The sequence below is a fragment of the Neoarius graeffei genome, chromosome 6, assembly GCF_027579695.1.
Source record: "Neoarius graeffei isolate fNeoGra1 chromosome 6, fNeoGra1.pri, whole genome shotgun sequence".
In the NCBI taxonomy this organism is placed as follows: Eukaryota; Metazoa; Chordata; class Actinopteri; order Siluriformes; family Ariidae; genus Neoarius; species Neoarius graeffei.
The window spans coordinates 57,421,070-57,439,991 of NC_083574.1; the positions used below are offsets into that span (position 1 = coordinate 57,421,070).

The 18,922-nt window shown below is 39.6% G+C and overlaps 1 protein-coding gene across 2 annotated transcripts; it reads right to left on the bottom strand.

Moving 5' to 3' along the window:
• Positions 1-46: 46 nt before the first annotated feature.
• On the bottom strand, positions 47-18,536 carry anpeplb (alanyl (membrane) aminopeptidase-like b). 2 transcript variants are annotated; one of them, XM_060923922.1, is made up of 22 exons: positions 18,334-18,536; positions 18,159-18,241; positions 17,404-18,026; positions 16,521-16,660; positions 14,820-14,959; positions 14,434-14,554; positions 14,189-14,343; positions 13,914-14,027; positions 13,553-13,696; positions 10,933-10,998; positions 10,715-10,780; positions 10,027-10,169; positions 5,472-5,551; positions 5,187-5,320; positions 5,010-5,065; positions 4,683-4,830; positions 4,495-4,583; positions 4,307-4,411; positions 3,467-3,634; positions 3,246-3,386; positions 2,928-2,991; positions 47-2,800 (listed from the first exon to the last, which is right to left on the bottom strand). In XM_060923922.1, exons 2-22 carry the CDS (start codon positions 18,198-18,200, stop codon positions 2,642-2,644), a joined length of 2,898 nt encoding a protein of 965 aa, XP_060779905.1. In that variant the 5' UTR covers positions 18,201-18,241; positions 18,334-18,536; the 3' UTR covers positions 47-2,641. The 2 variants fall into 2 exon arrangements, with proteins under 2 accessions (XP_060779905.1, XP_060779904.1); XM_060923921.1 differs by having other exon boundaries at positions 18,159-18,261.
• Between the last annotated feature and the right edge of the window lie 386 nt (positions 18,537-18,922).

An 18,922-nucleotide genomic window follows, 5' to 3' on the forward strand; every position in this document is an offset into this window, starting at 1 on the left:
TAGCAGATTAGATTTAACTGCAAAAATTATTTAAATCCAGTCAGTCTTAATGCAATTTTTAACATTTTATTGGAGTTTTAGTTGTTCCTAGTGGTTTTCATCACTGCTCTACAGTTTTTAATGAACTACACATTATCAGCCACACTCCACCAGTCCTTCACTACTAATCAGATGTTCTTTGAGCTGTGGAACATTCTCAGTATGTTTATTTGTGTTGCTGAAGTGTATTTAACTCAGAGGCATTGCTGGGAAAATATCTGGTTAGTGGTGGCCCTTTTCTTTGATAAACAGGGAGACAGCTGACAATTGTTATAGTCACAGATGGGCTACAGTCAGTTATTTTATACCTACAATGGGCGCTTATACGGTCAGTGAACCTGATGCAGTGGCCGATAAGTGCAGGTATAAGGCATGTGGAACCAATACTCTAGCAACTCAGTGAATAAATATTAGTCAAATGCAAAATGAGGTTCAAGAGAATAAAACAATCCAAAGGTTTATTTTAACTTAATTCAGAAATTGATCAATAGAAGGATTTTAGGCAATGAGTATATACTGTACATTTTATACTAGTTTCTATAGTTAAAAATATACTATTGAGTACATAAATGTATTTACTTAGAATACTTAATATGCCTGAGTAAGTAGCATACTTAAATGTTGCTTCACTTGTGTAAACAGTTCTTTAGTTGTAGTATTGGACATGAATGAAGCAATAAATTAAACCAGGGGTTTTCAAAGTGTGGGAGAGTGAGCCCCCCCTCGGAGAGCAAATAAACAACAGCGCCCCCCCTTACAATTTTTGTTGTTGCTATACTTAATGTTCCATTCGTATTTTTAAAAAAATGGTTGTTGTACACATTATTTTTTCTTTTTCACATTTTAAACATCTGTGCTTTTTAAAACATCTTGTTTTACACATTTTAAACACCCCATAGCATCGTTAGCGAGCATCTCTTGGCAGACAACACACTGTGGCAGTGGAGCATCTTCAGATCCAGTCCATGAAAATCCAAACTTTAAATAATCGTGGTCATACTTCCTTCTTTTTCCAGTCCCCCAGGATTCCGCGGGCCTTTTTTGTGATTGTTGTGGGCTAAAATGTCTGATGTTGCGGGGGGGTTTTCCAAAAAATTGCGATGAAAGTTGCGGTGTTTTTTAGGTTTTTGTTGCGATTACATTGCGGGAGGAAGTGAAAGTTGCGAGAAATTGTTGCGATTTTCTCTTTTTGTGATTAAAATTGAGTGATATGTTAAATATTAAGTTATTACTGAAAAACTATTGATTAAAAAAAAGAGAAATGGTCCTATAAACAACTTTACCAATATAAAAGATTACCAGGACTACAAAAATGCAGAAAAATAGGCTTTACTTATCCAAATGCACCTGTTGGTTCAAAAGTTAAAGTGCACAGAACCTCACAGCACAACATGAAGTTACCTTAAAATATAATATAAATGCCTCAGCTTTCATGTAAGAAAAAAAAAAACCTATTAATACTAGTACTGTGTGCAGGCAGTCTCTCCTGAAGACTAAATTAAACAATAATTATAAACTAATAAAATAAATGGCTCAGGCTTCATAGAAGAAAAAAACAATTTGAACAGAATCTCACAGTATGATGCTGAAGCTGCCTAAACAATGGAAAATAAAATACCATTTTGGCAAAAATGTTGGCATCCATTAACTTCTTGTATTAAGTAAAAAAAAAATAAAGTGCACACAGTCCTTCACTGTAAACATAACACACTTTCAGTGTTGCCAGATACTGCTGACATTTTCCAGTCCAAAATATGTTCAAAACCCGCCAAAATGCACTTGAAATCATCCAATCTGGCAACACGACGCGCATGCTGCTTCTCTTGAACACACGGAAGTAAGGCGGAAGGTAGTTTGTCGACGTTACCTCAAGACGACGCCAACGATTGGTCAAATTTGCGGGAAAGTTGCGGTGATTGGATATAATTGCAACACCGCCCTGAATTCGCGGGGATTGGTTGAATTTGTGCTGAAGTTGCAAATCGCAACATCCTGGAGGCTCTGTTTTTTTGCTTGGCCCAGACTTTGTCTCCTCACTCACTGTAGCTTTAGGTACTAAAAACCATAGACAGCTAAAAACCGATCCATTTTGTTTCTCACGTTGCGCCCCCCCTGAAGAACTCTGGCGCCCCCCAGGGGGGGCGCGCCCCACACTTTGAAAAGCCCTGAATTAAACCAACGTCCTTCGACCTTATAGGTTAATAATGAGACGAATGTACTTATTTCATTTTGTGTTAATTAGGCAACAACTGACACTAGTAATATTTAGATGACTGTAAAATTGCATAGTCTTATGTGATTTTTATTTTCAAAACAATGTGATTCAGTTTCTCATTATAAATCTCGTAATAAAGTATATACTTTTTAAATGAATTGCATAATTACATAGTTCTTATTTTTCATCAGGTTGCAATCTTTTTTTTAAGGCCTGTTTTCTCTTCCAATTCAACATGAGATTTCTTTATGAAACAGGCTTTGCTTGTGTAAAAAAAAAAAAATTGTGAAACACAGGATGTTGTCTCACTAACCACACCATTTACTCTACATCTGTTTCTCATTGCTCTGGCTCTGTGCATACTGAGTTGTGTAGACCTGTGAATGCTCAGTGGCCCTTTGCTTGTCCGTCAAACCACTTCAACACAGTATCTTCATTCTCTTTCACCCATTTAATGTTGGCTTCAGTCCTCTCAATTGCCAGATCAAGAACTCTTGTTATTGGCCCAAGGCCATCTTCATCGACTTCACTTTGGAACTGCTTCAGCTAGATAGAGACAGTTAGAGATGTGTGAGTGAATCCATGCAGTCTGAGGTGGAACCATGCAATATCACGTATCATTAGAGTTTAAGGAACCAAATGTCACCCTGTTGGATGGCTTTCAATATATCACCTGTTGGAGCTCAAAGTCTGTGTTGAACCTTTCAGTCACATCGTCAAGCAAGCTTCCTTCGTACCTGATTGAGGAAATGAGTATTAACCAGGTGGATAATTGTATTGCCTAGTAACCAAGGGAACAAACAAAAAACTGAGCACCCACTAACTGCTGAACTTGACCTTCGATCCCTGAAGTGCTTGTAATCTTTGTCAGCATTGTACAATTCATGACTTCACATTATGAGTCGTGAAGTGGAAATAACAAATAGCCAAACCATTTGTTTTAGCAATTATTAGTTCAGATTTTAAAACAAAACACAAGCCGAAAACTCACAGTTGACTTAGGTCGGTCCATTGGGCTCGAATGAAATCCCAGGCAAGAGGTTGTCCAGCTACATTCCTGGCAATGTATTTTATGGTAGAGCCTACATCCATCTTCCTTATCTTTTCAGGGTCTTTAGTGTACTTAAGGTATCTGGGTGGGGATGAATGACATTATGGGTGTTGGAAAAGTGTGGACACACAGGCTGGTACCTGATGTTGCAAAATGCTTACCTGTTTAAGAGCCAGATTGTTTTGGTACAGGAGAGTGCATATCTCAGTACATCTTTTTCTGTCGCAACTGTGGCTTCTTCATATTGTTTCCATGCAAAATCCCAGTCATCCTCATTTCCAGTTGCTATGGCGCTGCAGTAGATGGTGGACTTCAAGTTTGGTGGAATCCTTAACAAGAGAAAGGTTATCTGGTAACAATATTTGGTAAAATTGATAAATATGTTCTAATATATTCTCAAAGTTATTAAAGGTGTCATTGCATCGTTTTTTTCATTAATTGTGCGGTGATCTCTAGTATGAATGAATGCCCTGTGAGCCAGTTTTGGTGAAAAAAAAAATGCTCTGGTGCTCCTGTTTCAGGCTGTTCTAGTTTGGTGGAGGAGTGGGTGGGGAGAGAACGACAGGATTTCAGCTCTTACTCATGAATATTCATGACATGTAAACATATCGCTTCTGATTGGCTAACAGCACTGTGATGCTCCCTCCAGTGGGTTATGGGCGAGGCCATGACTACTAATTTTCGAAGTGACGTAAGTTCGTAGGGCTTTTTCTGATTCGCTCGTTTTTCCGTCTATTTTCTTTCATATGCCAATACAGGGAATGGGGTAGAAGAACATTTTCACGTGCAGCATGCATATGCAACTCGGAGTGACCTATGGTATTTCAAAAGGAGCAAGTATTAAACGGTTTGTCGTGGAATGACACCTTTAAAACATACTTGGATTAATCCTATATTGTCTCATATATTAATAGTAGCTGATTACATTTAATGCAAATCCAGCATAATTTAGACCCAAACACAGGTGTTAATATAGTGTAATAAATGTAAAATTAATTTACCGATTTGTACCATTTCTCCACTCATTGAAAAGTTTTGTTGCCATGTCTGTGCACTCAGTAACACCATTGTCGCACGCTACTGAAATGGCATTTATTTGATTATACCTGCAGAGAGATCAGAATAAGATTACACAATGCATTTACCACATAAACAGAACATAGACAAACCAAATACTGTAGATACATACTGGTCAGAAAGTTTCTTTGGAACAGTTGCATTATCGGTGTACTCTTGGAAGTACTTGTAAAGTGGGCCAACTTGGTTTCGTAGGTATTTCTGTAAACAGAGCATTGAATAAAAGATCAATCCTCAGTCTCTTCTGATTATCTGTACACTCTCACTCTGCCTATGGGTTCTTGTGTACATTATCCTCACCTGGATGGGGCCATAGACTTCGGAGCGATCAAACATGAGAATAAAGTACTCCAAATTGTTCAGAGCCGACTCCCATGGAACATACTCAGTTTCATTTATCAAATACTTGGTTGTGTTCAATGCCAGTGTGACATTGATGTATTTGGCCCTTCACAAAACAAGATAACAAACATGTATGGATATGAAATGTACTAGGAGAGAATATTGTAGGCTTTTTGTGCCTTAGGATACGTGATTGCTAACGCTAATATAAACTGCGCTAAAAGGATCCCGTCTTTTTAAAAATCAATATACATTTATATAATCATAAACATGAAATGTATTTACCTAGCAAGATTAAATGCATCATCAATCAACTGGCCTCGGTTGATAAGTGGGATGGCCTAGGAAGAAGCACATTCATACTGTCAGGAGGGACTGAAATGACTGTTCACTCCTGGTTGTGAGAACAACAGTTATAATCTCAACAATACCTTTTGCAAAGCAGGAAATGAACATACTCACTTGATGATTGCTCTCCAGTTGATCGATAAGTCTATTCCAGTTCTGTTCATCATAGTTCACTCTATAATAACCATTGCAGTTTATATTAACTAGTAGCCATCCATCATCAGTGATTTTATAAGCAGGCTTTGCCACTGTAGAAACAACATGTTTGTGGGCATTAGTACGACACCATACTAGAACCTGTCTATACAGTATTTGTTTCTTGTTTGCAAGCACAGCTTGGATGATTCATTGACTGTTTTGAACATGCAGAGAAGGAAGAATTGAGGTTGATCACCTTACCAGGCCCTTTTTCTTTCAGTATCTCATCGTCCCAGCTGGAATCAGATTTCCTAGAGGTAATTGGAACCTGCCATACAAGCCTATGGAGAAAACAGAAACTTCATAAAAGAGGCCTAAAATCAATCATCAGCGATTCCTCATATCTGAGTAGTTTGTTCCTTCCAGTCGTATCTCATGATGGGCTCGTTGATGACTGTTGAGCCCAATTCTAGCTCTGAAAACTCAGGGGCATTGGTGGCACTGAAAGGTCGGTGGTGGTTGAGGGTGTACCTCTTTTCTCTTTTCTGTGCTGTAGCTTGGTTTCCAGATTCGTTCTTCTGTTCGCTTCAAAGAATTCCGTCCCTGTTCAGATGATGTTTTGCCACTCGGTATGCTGTCTAGCTGCTTCTTCCCAGGTCTTGGGGTCTATGTTGGTTGCCTTGAGGGTCTGCTTCGGCTGGTCTTTGTAGTATAGTATGGGGTGGCCCCTGGGGCATCTCCTTGTGCTCAGCTCGCCGAAGAGGATCCTCCTTGGGAGTCTTGTTTCGTCCATGCAGGCCATGTGACCTAACCACTAAAGACGGTGTTTCATGATGGTCGCTTCTATGCTGGTTGCCCCGGCTCTTTTGAGGACTGTGATGTTGGTGATGTAGTCCTCCCAACTGATGCTGAGGATGGTGTGGAGCCTCTTCTGATGGAAATGTTCCAGCTTCTTCAAGTCTTGGCAGTAGAAGGTCCATGTTTCACACCCATAAAGGAGGGTCAAGACCACAACAGCATTGTAGACCATCAGTTTGGTTTGATAGCTAATGCCCAGGCCAGACAGCAGAAAGATGCATATTGTGACCTGCGATTAGTCAGGTGACAAGTGGACGCAGGCATTTTGCGCCAAATCCTTTGTTGTGGTCAGACGTTGTAGCAGTCAAAAGTGTGAAATGTGCCTTTAAGACATGCTGTGTTACCTAGAGAGGCGGTGTCATCAGCTCGCACCTGTGTTTTCTATTACTTGCACCATGCACCTTGCTGGAAATGGGTGTCTGTTAATGAGCTCCTTTTCTTTTCATGCCTCAAGACAAGTAACGTTTAGGGAATGCGTGACCTCTATTTTGTTCATGTATAAGACAGAGGTGTTCAACCGGCATGGTAAGGTTGAAGTGTACACAGCAAATTTTATAGTGTTAAATCAATTCTGAAAGAGTCAGTCTTAACACTATGCTGATGTTTATTTTGTCCCAATCTCTGCAGTGTTAATTTAACACTTCCTAAAGTTAAATCAACTTTTTACAGTGTCATTTCAACTCCTATATTTTAACACTTTTGCTTAACACTGGGAAATTAACTCTGAGAATTTTGCTGTAGTAAGTTAATAAACTGAGTATTGTGGAAGTCCCAGAGTTCATGTGAATGTGCGTTTTTGCCTTCCTCTCTTCTCCACACACCAGACTGCTTCAACCCAAACACACGGACCCAAAACAGTTACAATGTATTGCAAAACGCAGAGTTCTGATGAATCAACCAGTCGGAAGCTAACGCAGTTAGATGGAGGTTGACGCAGCACACAGAAAACCTTTAAAAATATAAGGCCATAAGACTGCTCGCAGGTTGTTGTAAACTATTTGCAGATGCAGTCTGCATGAACCTGCAACGCACTGCAGCCATCTCTAAAGACTTGTGTTCCCCTGCGTCAGCCTGCATCTACAGTGGTATGCAAAAGTTTGGGCACCCCGGTCAAAATTGCTGTTACTGTGAACAGTTAAGCAAGTTGAAGATGAAATGATCTCCAAAAGGCATAAAATTAGAGATGACTCATTCCCTTTATATTTTAAGCAAAAACAAGTTTTTTTTCCATCTTTTACAAAATGACAAAAACGGAAAAGGGCCTTAAGCAAAAGTTTGGGCACCCTGCATAGTTAGTACCTAGTAACACCCCCTTTGGCAAGTATCACAGCTTGTAAACACTTTTTTGTAGCCAGCTAATAATCTTTCAGTTTTTACCTGGGGGATTTTCACACATTCATCCTTGCAAAAGGCTTCCAGTTCTACAAGTTTCTTGGGCTGTCTTGCATGCACTGCTCTTTTGAGATCTATCCACAGATTTTCAATGATGTTTAGGTCAGGGGACTGTGAGGGCCAGGGCAAAACCTTCAGCTTGTGCTTCGTGAGGTATTCCATTGTAGATTTTGCGGTGTGTTTTGGATCATTGTCTTATTGTAGGACCCATCCTCTTTTTAACTTCAACTTTTTTACAGATGGTGTGGTGTTTGCTTCCAGAATTTGCTGCTATTTATTCAAATCCATGCTTCCCTCGACCAATGAAATGTGCCCTGTGCCACTGGCTGAAACACAACCCCAAAGCATGATCGATCCACACCCATGCTTCAGAGTTGGAGAGGTGTTCTTTTCCTGGAATTTGGCACCCTTTTTTCTCCAAACATACCTTTGCACATTGTGGCCAAAAAGTTCTATTTTGATTTCATCAGTCCATAGGACTTGTTTCCAAAATGCATCAGGCTTATATAGATGTTCATTTGCAAACTTCAGACGCTGAATTTTGTGGCTAGGATGCAGGAAAGGTTTTCTTCTGATGACTGTCCCATGAAGGTCATATTTGTTCAGGTGTCGCTGCATAGTAGAACAGTGCACCACCACTCCAGGGTCTGCTAAATCTTTCTGAAGGTCTTTTGTAGTCAAACGGGTTTTAATTTTCCTTTCTAGCAATCCAACGAGCAGTTCTTTCAGAAAGTTTTCTTCCTCTTCCAGACCTCACCTTGGTCTCCTCCACTGTTTCTGTTAACTTCCATTTCTTAATAACATTACAATCTGAGGAAACAGCTACCTGAAAACACTCTGCTACGTTCTTGTAGCCTTCTCCTGCTTTGTGAGCATCAATTAATTTATTATTCAGAATGCGAGGGAGTTGCTTAGAGGAGCCCATGGCTGTTGATTTTAGGGACAAGTTTGAGGAGTCAGAGAATTTATACAGCTTTGAAATCTGCATCATCTGACCTTTCCTAATGCAGAATTTGAACAAGCCACAGCTCAATAAGCTAATTTAGGTCTGGAACCTTGGTAAAAGTTACCTGAGAACTCAAATGTATTGGGGTGCCCAAACTTTCACATGGTGTTCCTTTTCTTTTTTCACTTTCCAATTGTACAAAACAAAAATAATACACAGATCTTGCAGAAAACGCTGAAAATAAATGTGTTGTCTTTACCCTTATGCCTTTTGGTGATCAGTTCATCTTCTGCTCACTTAACTATTCACAGTAACAGACATTTTCAGTAAGGGTGCCCAAACTTTTGCGTGCCACTGTAGCTGCCACTATCTACTTCAACCTGTGATTGGTTGCTCAAGTGTCCGCCTGCCTCTACATGCATCAACCTGCTATTTGCACTGATTGGAAACGAATCACAGCTGAAATGCGAACAGATCATGATCCACTTGCGTCAACCTGCCTCTACTAAAGACCCTCTGCAAAACTCTGCCATTATCTGCGTCATCGTGCGTCGATGCAAGACCAGTCTTGTGTCTACCTGCAATTTTGTTTTCGCAGGTAGACGCAAGTAGTTGAAAATTAGTTGCAGCCTGCTGTCTGATCTGGGCATAAGGTCCTTATTCTTATACACCCAGCTTGTGAGTCTCCCAAATGAAAGATGTGCTGCCTGGAGTCTGTTCTCTATGTCCTTGGTTGACGTGCACTGGACGGAGAGAAGACTACCAAGGTACGGAAGTTCACTAGTTCCAAGGGTTTTCCCTTGGAACTAGTGGAGTATTGCAGGTACCTTATTTTTTTGTGTATGACAGTCACTCAGCAATAATAGTGACTCGTTGTTGGGGATAAACACCACTCAAATGCTGATACTGTTCTTCACTGAGGATGAGAATTACTCAAAGTTCATCTTCTGACACTATTCTGAGTTGAGGATTTAAAATGCTGAAAATTGAGACTAAGCCCTGCAATAGATTGGCGACCTGCCTAGGGTGTACGCCGCCTCTCACCCAAAGTCAGCTGGGATTGGCTCCAGCTTCCCCCGCGACCCTAACAGATGAACAGTATAGATAATGGATGGATGGACGGATGGATGGTGATACAGTGGGTAGCATTGCTCCAGGGTCCCTGGTCCGAGCTTGCATTTATTCTCTCTGTGTTCACATGGGTTTGAACTCGCTGCCCAAAAGCAGATAGGCAGCTTAGCTCTGCTAAATTGCCCCTTTGTATGAATGTGTGTGTGTGCACTGTTGTTCCATCTGGGGTGAATTCTCTGCAGTGTTACCAGGATAGTCTCCAGATCCACCATGATCTTGATAAAGTGGTTACTGAAGATGAATGAATTAGTGAATGAATACTTCTATTAGTTAATTTATACCATTCAAATAGTTGATGTAATGGCTTGGATAAAGTGTTTTTCCTGGATCATCATTATTTGAATTCACTGGCGTTTCCCTCTTTGATACCTGACATAGTGCTCTATATAGTACAATGAACACGAGTGAGGGAGTGATTTCAGACAGATTGTTAATGTATCCTTTAAGAACTAACTGATGTAAAAATGTCTTGTCTGGCCTGGCACTCACCCAGTGTCCTCCTCTGCTCGCTTTAAAAGGAAATGCTCCTGAGAAATCTCTCCAGTGATGGTATTTATGTTGATGACTGGGTAGCCTATTTGCTCAGTCCATGTTGTCATGATGCTCTTTATTTGCTCAGATGTACTGAGAGCCTGATGACAAAAATACACTGCATTATTAAGTGATAAGTAGGCATGTTAATATGGCATATATAATATGTGGCCAAAGGTTTGTGGAACCTGTTCCACTATGACAGTGCCCCATGTACAAAGCGTTCATGAAGACATAGTTTGCCATGGTGGTTGTGATAGACCTCAAGTGACCTACACAGACCCCTGACCTCAAAACCACTGAACACCTTTGGGATGAAATGGAATGCCAACTGTGCCCCAGGCATTCTCACCCAACATCAATACCTATTCTCTCTAATGCACTTGTGGCTGAATGGGCAAATCCCCACAGCCACCTTCCAAAAGTGGAAAGCCTTCCCAAAGTAGTAGAGGTTATTATGACAGCAAAGGGGGGACTAAATCTAGAATGGGATGTTCAAAAAGCACATATGGGTCTGATGGTCAGGTGTCCACGAACATTTGGCCACATGGTGTATGCCACATTTCAGGGACAAAAATAAATCCAATCTTTATTGACCACTGAGTATTTGTTATTTTGCATGTGTAAGTAGCTGCAGCACATTTACCTCCTGCAGACAATTCCACAGGTCTGCAGTGTCAACAGTCTTGTACTTGTACTTCTCAAGGTAGCTCTAAAATGATGCATTTGTAATACAGTATTAAAATCTAAGCTTATGTGCTAACTCAAGCATAAGTATACTTAATAAAATATTTTTTAAAAATACAGCAAGAATATATAACTGGATAAAGTATGCTAGGCTTTCTATAACCACATTCCACTCACCCCAAGTCCTGTAAAAAAATTTTTCTCCACCATGTAACTTTGCAACATTCTTAGCACAGCTGCACCCTATGGAGAGGACAGATAATCTTGCTCACCAAATCACACAAAAATAATTTCTGATAAATACAGTGGTGCTTGAAAATTTGTGAACCCTTTAGAATTTTCTATATTGCTGCATAAATATGACCTAAAACATCATCAGATTGTCACACAAGGCCTAAAAGTAGATAAAGAGAACCCAGTTAAACAAATGAGACAAAAATATTATACTTGGTCATTTATTTATTGAGGAAAATGATCCAATATTACATATCTGTGAGTGGCAAAAGTATGTGAACCTTTGCTTTCAGTATCTGGTGTGACCCCCTTGTGCAGCAATAACTGCAACTAAACGTTTACGGTAACTGTCGATCAGTCCTGCACACCGGCTTGGAGGAATTTTAGCCCATTCCTCCGTACTGAACAGCTTCAACTCTGGGATGTTGGTGGGTTTCCTCACATGAACTGCTCGCTTCAGGTCCTTCCACAACATTTCGATTGGATTAAGGTCAGGACTTTGACTTGGCCATTCCAAAACATTAACTTTATTCTTCTTTAACCATTCTTTGATAGAACGACTTGTGTGCTTAGGGTCGTTGTCTTACTGCATGACCCACCTTCTGTTGAGATTCAGTTCATGGACAGATGTCCTGACATTTTCCTTTAGAATTCGCTGGTATAATTCCATCAATGATGGCAAGCCATCTTGGCCCAGATGCAGCAAAACAGACCCAGACAATTGAATTGAATTCCTTTATTGTCATTGCACAGCTGTACAATGAAATTTCAGTGCAACTCCTCAGTGGTACATCCAATATAAAAATAAAAGTCTAATATAAAATAAGTGTAATATAAATATAAAAAATATATTTATAAAATATAAAATGTAAAAAAAATTATATAAAAAATATAAAAACAGCACGTTTTAAATTTTAAAAAGGTTAATATCAAATAAGTGTAATATAAATATAAAACAGCACACATCACATGCAGCAGACATCGACATAAAACAAGTTAATAAATAGATGGGCAAGTGTATTGCACAGTCCAGAAAATATTGCACATACTTCAACTAAGAGTTGAGTTGTTTTATGGCACTTGGATAAAAACTGTTCATGAGTCTGGAGGTGCGGGCCTGTATGGACCTATAGCGCCTTCCAGAAGACAGCAGCATAAACAGGCTGTTTGCTGGATGAGGACAGTCCTTGATGATGTTTTCTGCACAGTGCAAGCATCCGGTGTTATATATATCTGTCAGTGAGGGCAGCTGTGTCCGTATAATATCCTGTGCTGACTTCCTGACTCTCTTCAGAGCCTTTTTGTCAGCCATGGTGCAACTCTTAAACCACACCAAGATGTCATGGGTGATGATGCTTTCCACAGAACATTTGTAAAAGAGAGCAAAGCCGCTGCATTCTTTCATGCCGCCATCTTGGATAATTTTTTTTATTGGATTAAGGACCCCAGGGTAACTTCTAAGGAACTGAAGGCCTCTCTCACATTGGCTAATGTTAATGTTCATGAGTCCACCATCAGGAGAACACTGAACAACAATGGTGTGCATGGCAGGGTTGCAAGGAGAAAGCCAAACCATGATATTACCACCACCATGTTTCACAGATGGGATAAGGTTCTTATGCTGGAATGCAGTGTTTTCCTTTCTCCAAACATAATGCTTCTCATTTTAACCAAAAAGTTCTATTTTGGTCTCATCCATCCACAAAACATTTTTCCAATAGCCTTCGGGCTTGTCCACATGATCTTTAGCAAACTGCAGATGAGCAGCAATGTTCTTTTTGGAGAGCAGTGGCTTTCTCCTTGCAATCTTGCCATGCACACCATTGTTGTTCAGTGTTCTCCTGATGGTGGACTCATGAACATTAGCCAATGTGAGAGAGGCCTTCAGTTGCTTAGAAGTTACCCTGGGGCCCTTTGTGACATCACCGACTATTACACACCTTGCTCTTGGAGTGATCTTTGTTAGTTGACCACTCCTGGGGAGGGTAACAATGGTCTTGAATTTCTTCCATTTCTACACAATCTGCCTGACTGTGGATTGGTGGAATCCAAACTCTTTACAGATGGTTTTGTAACCTTTTCCAGCATGATGAGCATCAACAACGCTTTTTCTGAGGTCCTCAGAAATCTCCTTTGTTTGTGCCATGATACACTTCCACAAACGCATTGTGAAGATCAGACTTTGATAGATCCCTGTTCTTTAAACAAAACAGGCTGCCTACTCACACCTGATTGTCATCCCATTGATTGAAAACACCTGACTCTAATTTCACCTTCACATTAACTGCTAATCCTAGAGGTTCACATACTTTTGCCACTCACAGATATGCAACATTTGGCTCATTTTCCTCAATAAATAAATGACCAAGTATAATATTTTTGTCTCATTTGTTTAACTGGGTTCTCTTTATCTACTTTTAGGACTTGTGTGAAAATCTGATGAAGTTTTAGGTCATATTTATGCAGAAATACAGAAAATTCTAAAGGGTTCACAAACTTTCAAACACCACTGTATATACATGAGCCTTCAAATTCATGGGTAGTGAAGAGACATCAAACCAGCCTTGCTGTAGGTGATGGTGTCGAAGAGTCCAAAGATTTCAGATGTTGTCTCAATTTCAGACTCCTTCAAGACGAGAGGATGTGAAGCGTTCAGTGAATCCAGCACCATAACTGGCTGGGTTTCTTTCAGCACAAACATATCTCTCTGAAAATAACAGTACATACACAGATGTAAGCTCTTAGATGTGTGTGTGTGTGTGTGTGTGTGTGTGTGTGTCTGTGTGTGACAGATAATGTTAACATAAGATTTAGTTGAAGCATCATGGCTCACACAGGGAAAACTGAAATCACCTAATAAGGAACTGATTGCAGTGAATTAAAATGACAATGTACAATAATTCTTTGAAATATTTGAAACATACCATGTTCCATGTAGGCTCGATGTCGTCCACACCCAGGTATGATAAATATGTTGCAAATCCCTCACTCAGCCACAAGTTATTCCACCAATTCATTGTGACAAGGTTTCCAAACCACTGTATTTCCAACAATGATGATCATGAATTAATAAATCCAATTAAAAACTTTAAAAGTATGTATGCATCTAGTGTCATAAATTGTGCCACTGGCTGTATCACACAGAGTGTCTCATGCAGAATTTTTTAATAATAAAAATATTACATATGAATAATTGTACCTGATGTGCCAGCTCATGAGCTACCACGGTGGTAATCCATTCTTTATCGGAGGAAGAAGACACACCTTCCGTATACAGCAAAGATGATTCACGGTACATCGCTAACCCCCAATTTTCCATACCATTTGCACTGAAGTCAGGTAGGGCAATCTGATCTGTGAATACAAGCAAATATGGTGCAAGTTACCAATGACTAAAATGGCACTTCCATTTTTACTTTTCTTAACCCATTCGTTTAATCTCACCTAGTTTGTTTAATGAATATTTCAGGTTAAATTTCTTCTCGTAAAAGCTCAGAAGCTTCCCAGTGATATTCATTGCGTACTTGGCATGTCCATCATTCACAGCCTGAGGTCGGGCCCAGACCTTCAAAAACACAGGAAGCAGATTAGAAATGGATGTCAAACATAGATTTTTATTTTGCCTGAAGTTCCAAATTCAATGTAAATCCAACTGTTATTATCAGAATGTAAATATCAATATGTACAGCAGTATGTACAAACAAAATCAACAGTTTCATACAGTGTTGCACTCGATTGATCTCATTTTTTTCCCTGTAATTCTTGACATGAAACAAAATGAACAAATGCTGTAGCAATAAATAAATGAATATTATTAAACAGTAACACACCGATATTTCCTTTGTATCATGTGTAGCAGTTTCAGATTTAAATTCATTGACTGTGAAAGCCAAGAGATATGTTGACATGATTGGTGTTGGGTCAAATGTAGAAGCAACCCACTCATCTCCATCCACAAATCGTTCATTTGCTGTTGAAATACAAAATACAAAGATTTGTACACTGATGCCATTTATGTGCTTTATTAACTTTTGTAATGCAAATAACATCAAGGCAAGCTACAGTGGTGCTTGAAAGTTTGTGAACCCTTTAGAATTTTCTATATTTCTGCATAAATATGATCTAAAACAACATCAGATTGTCACGCAAGTCCTAAAAGTAGATAAAGAGAACCCAGTTCAACAAATGAGACAAAAATATTATACTTGGTCATTTATTTACTGAGGAAAATGATCCAATGTTCCATATCTGTGTGTGGCAAAAGTATGTGAACCTTTGCTTTCAGTATCTGGTGTGACCCCTTTGTGCAGCAATAACCGCAACTAAACATTTCTGGTAACTGTCGATCAGTCCTGCACACCGGCTTGGAGGAATTTTAGCCCATTCCTCCGTACAGAACAGCTTCAACTCAGGGATGCTGGTGGGTTTCCTCACATGAACTGCTCACTTCAGGTCCTTCCACAACATTTCGATTGGATTAAGGTCAGGACATTGACTTGGCCATTCCAAAACATTAACTTTATTCTTCTTTAACTATTCTTTGGTAGAACGACTTGTGTGCTTAGGGTTGTTGGCTTGCATAAAGCTTCTCATTTAAACCAAAAAGTTCTCTTTTGGTCTCATCCATCCACAAAACATTTTTCCAATAGCCTTCTGGCTTGTCCACATGATCTTTAGCAAACTGCAGACGAGCAGCAATGTTCTTTTGGAGAGCAGTGGCTTTCTCCTTGCAACCCTGCCATGCAAACCATTGTTGTTCAGTGTTCTCCTGATGGTGGACTCATTAACATTAGCCAATGTGAGAGAGGCCTTCAGTTGCTTAGAAGTTACCCTGGGGTCCTTTGTGACCTTGCCGACTATTACACACCTTGCTCTTGGAGTGATCTTTGTTGGTCGACCACTCCTAGGTAACAATGGTCTTGAATTTCCTCCATTTGTACACAATCTGCCTGACTGTGGATTGGTGGAGTCCAAACTCTTTACAGATGGTTTTGTAACCTTTTCCAGCCTGATGAGCATCAACAACGCTTCTTCTGAGGTCCTCAGAAATTTCCTTTTTTCATGCCATGATAAATTTCCACAAACGTGTTGTGAAGATCAGACTTTGATAGATCCCTGTTCTTTAAATAAAACAGGGTGCCCACTCACACCGGATTATCATCCCACTGATTGAAAACACCTGACTCTAATTTCACCTTCAAATTAACTGCTAATCCGAGAGGTTCACATACTTTTCCCACTCACAGATATGTAATATTGGATCATTTTCCTCAATAAATAAATGACCAAGTATGATATTTTTGTCTCATTTGTTTAACTGGGTTCTCTTTATCTACTTTTAGGACTTATGTGAAAATCTGATGATGTTTTCGGTCATATTTATGCAGAAATATAGAAAATTCTAAAGGATTCACAAACTTTCAAGAACCACTGTATGTAATTAACAAATTATCAAAACAACACTGATCATTTTTTAAACTATGATGTCATTCTATATTAACTGACAACACAAAGCCAGTTCTGTGCCTTACCTAACTTCCCATTGGAACGGGCTTTGGTGCCAGTTCTATGGATAATAGTAACATTAAAAACTGCTTTCATAGCTGGTTCATCAAAGCAAGGGAATACTCTTCTAGCTTCTGTGGCTTGCAGCTGACTTGCAAGGAGAAATCTGTTGGGAACGGTATTTATATAAAAACACACAACTGTACAAAAACAAACAGGAAAGAATAGTTCCATGTCATATCAGATATGGGTGCAATCATGTGCTATTCAGAGGAACTGCTATACTTGATGCATTACAGCTGAGATAGCTTCCTTGGAGATAGGTGAAGAAGAATGCAATAAAACTGGGTAGGAACAAGGTTGAGAGTTGAGGCTCCTTCTATAATAAACACAGTAACATAAATACTGCCTTGGCCAAGAAATGGCTTTGGGTAATTTGATATTTGGAAGGGAATGTGTGAGTTTCTGTGTACTGTTCACCCTTGGAACACGAACAAACACACACACACACACACACCATGATTTCAGCATCATGAATAACATGATATAAGAAATGCCCCAAACCAAAATGTATCCACATAGTATTGTGGAGCTTATATAAACAATTAACATTTTAGACAGTGTATTCAGCTAGCAATGTGCTTCTGTTGCTGGGTTTCTCAGCTCCAGCCCTAGGGACTCACAGCCCTACACAGTTTCAGGGTTTCCTTGCTCAATGGTCTGATCAAACCATTACCTAATTATTAAGCCATTCATGAGCTGGGTCAGGTGTGTTGGAAGTAGGGAATACTTAAAACTGTGCAGAGCAGTCAATCCGCATAGTACTGTAATTTACTGAAAGCTCTAATTTAGGCAATAAGTGTACAAAAATTTCTTATATAGGCAATTTAAATATTACAAAATACTTACCTATTGTCTTCTTTACCATCAGTTTCCTGGTACTCGCTTATATAAAGACCAGTCAAATCATCACGGAGTGACCCTCTGAATGCAGTGAAAAGATCATAATAGTGCTCTTTCATTAACTGTTTCTTAAGCAGGATCTCAAAAAATTCAGAGTCATTGTGCAACTTGTGGCTTGCTACTTCTATATTTTCCCTTGTGTCAGAATGGGTCACTTTAATCTGGTCTATACGTAGATCCACGGCATGAAGAAAGATAGTCCATGTCTCGTTCACGCATTTAAACCTAACTGTTGAGTTCCCTTCAAAAAGATCATTTTGCTCGGTGGCATTGGGCAGCTTCACGTAGAGATGTGGCCGAAGATTGACTATGTAGCTCTCTGGAATCAAATTGCCAGGAAGTCTCAGAGTTGGTGGAAGTCCCGTTGGAATCGGTGTAGTAGGACTTGGGGTTGGTGGCTCCTGTGGTGGATATCTGTCTGTCTGAATCATGTACAGGGTTAACATAAGAATGGTGCCACTAAGTGCAGAAATTGTCAGCACCAGTGTGGCAATAGCCAGGGTTTTCGAGAGGTATATTCCATTAGCCATGTCTGTCCCATGTGAAAAACGCTGACAAGTGAATCCAAGCTAAGTGAGGAACCCACAGTCTTTAATTAGACTATGAACCTTTTCATAAATCTAGGAAATGTACACAGCTGAAGGCACCTCCTTCAATGGGATTACACATTAACGAGCATAGATAATCAAATAAACAAGTACTTTGCATATGATTCTCAGGATTTTGTCTCCACCTCTGCCCATCTCGACCAGTCCAGGACAAGAAGGAAGAAGGAAGCTTTGCTCTGCAAACACAATCAAAGTACTAAAACATGCCGGCATGAAAAAGAGCTATATGTTTTTTTTTTGGTCTCCTTCTTTGAGTACAGGCACTAACCTATAAAACGTGACGTTTCCACAGGTTGCCATTGGATTCCATCCTGTGCCCCTTTAGATTAAGTTCAACTCTAAATGATGAACTATCCCACTGTTTCAAATCTCACTGGCAGCAAATTTACATGTTCTTTGTAGGTTTTCCTAAAACTCTGTAACACCCTGGTCTTCCACCACTGTCGATCTAATACACATGCACAAGTCAAATTGGTAGCATGTGTTTCTGTGAAAAAGTATAAGGGGAGGAGACTGTAGCTCCTTTTCCCCCTCCCTGAACTACACATTCTTAACTGCATTAGAAAAAAAAGCAAAGAAAGCCAGAAATCCAATCCAAAAAAGTAAAAATCCAGGCTGTGGCAACTATAAATTAAACATGTGTGGTACAAAAATTGTAACAAACCATGCACCTCTGATCGATCCTCATAGTGGATTTATTGTATATAAGGGGATTCAGAAACTATGTACAGGTCTGAGTAAAAGGGAAGTAGAAATGCTGAGACAGGTACTATAGTAATTATAAGACCACTGAGTCTAAAATATAAGGAAGTATAGTAAAATCAAAAATGCATTGACCTTTTGCTAATCAAGGCTAG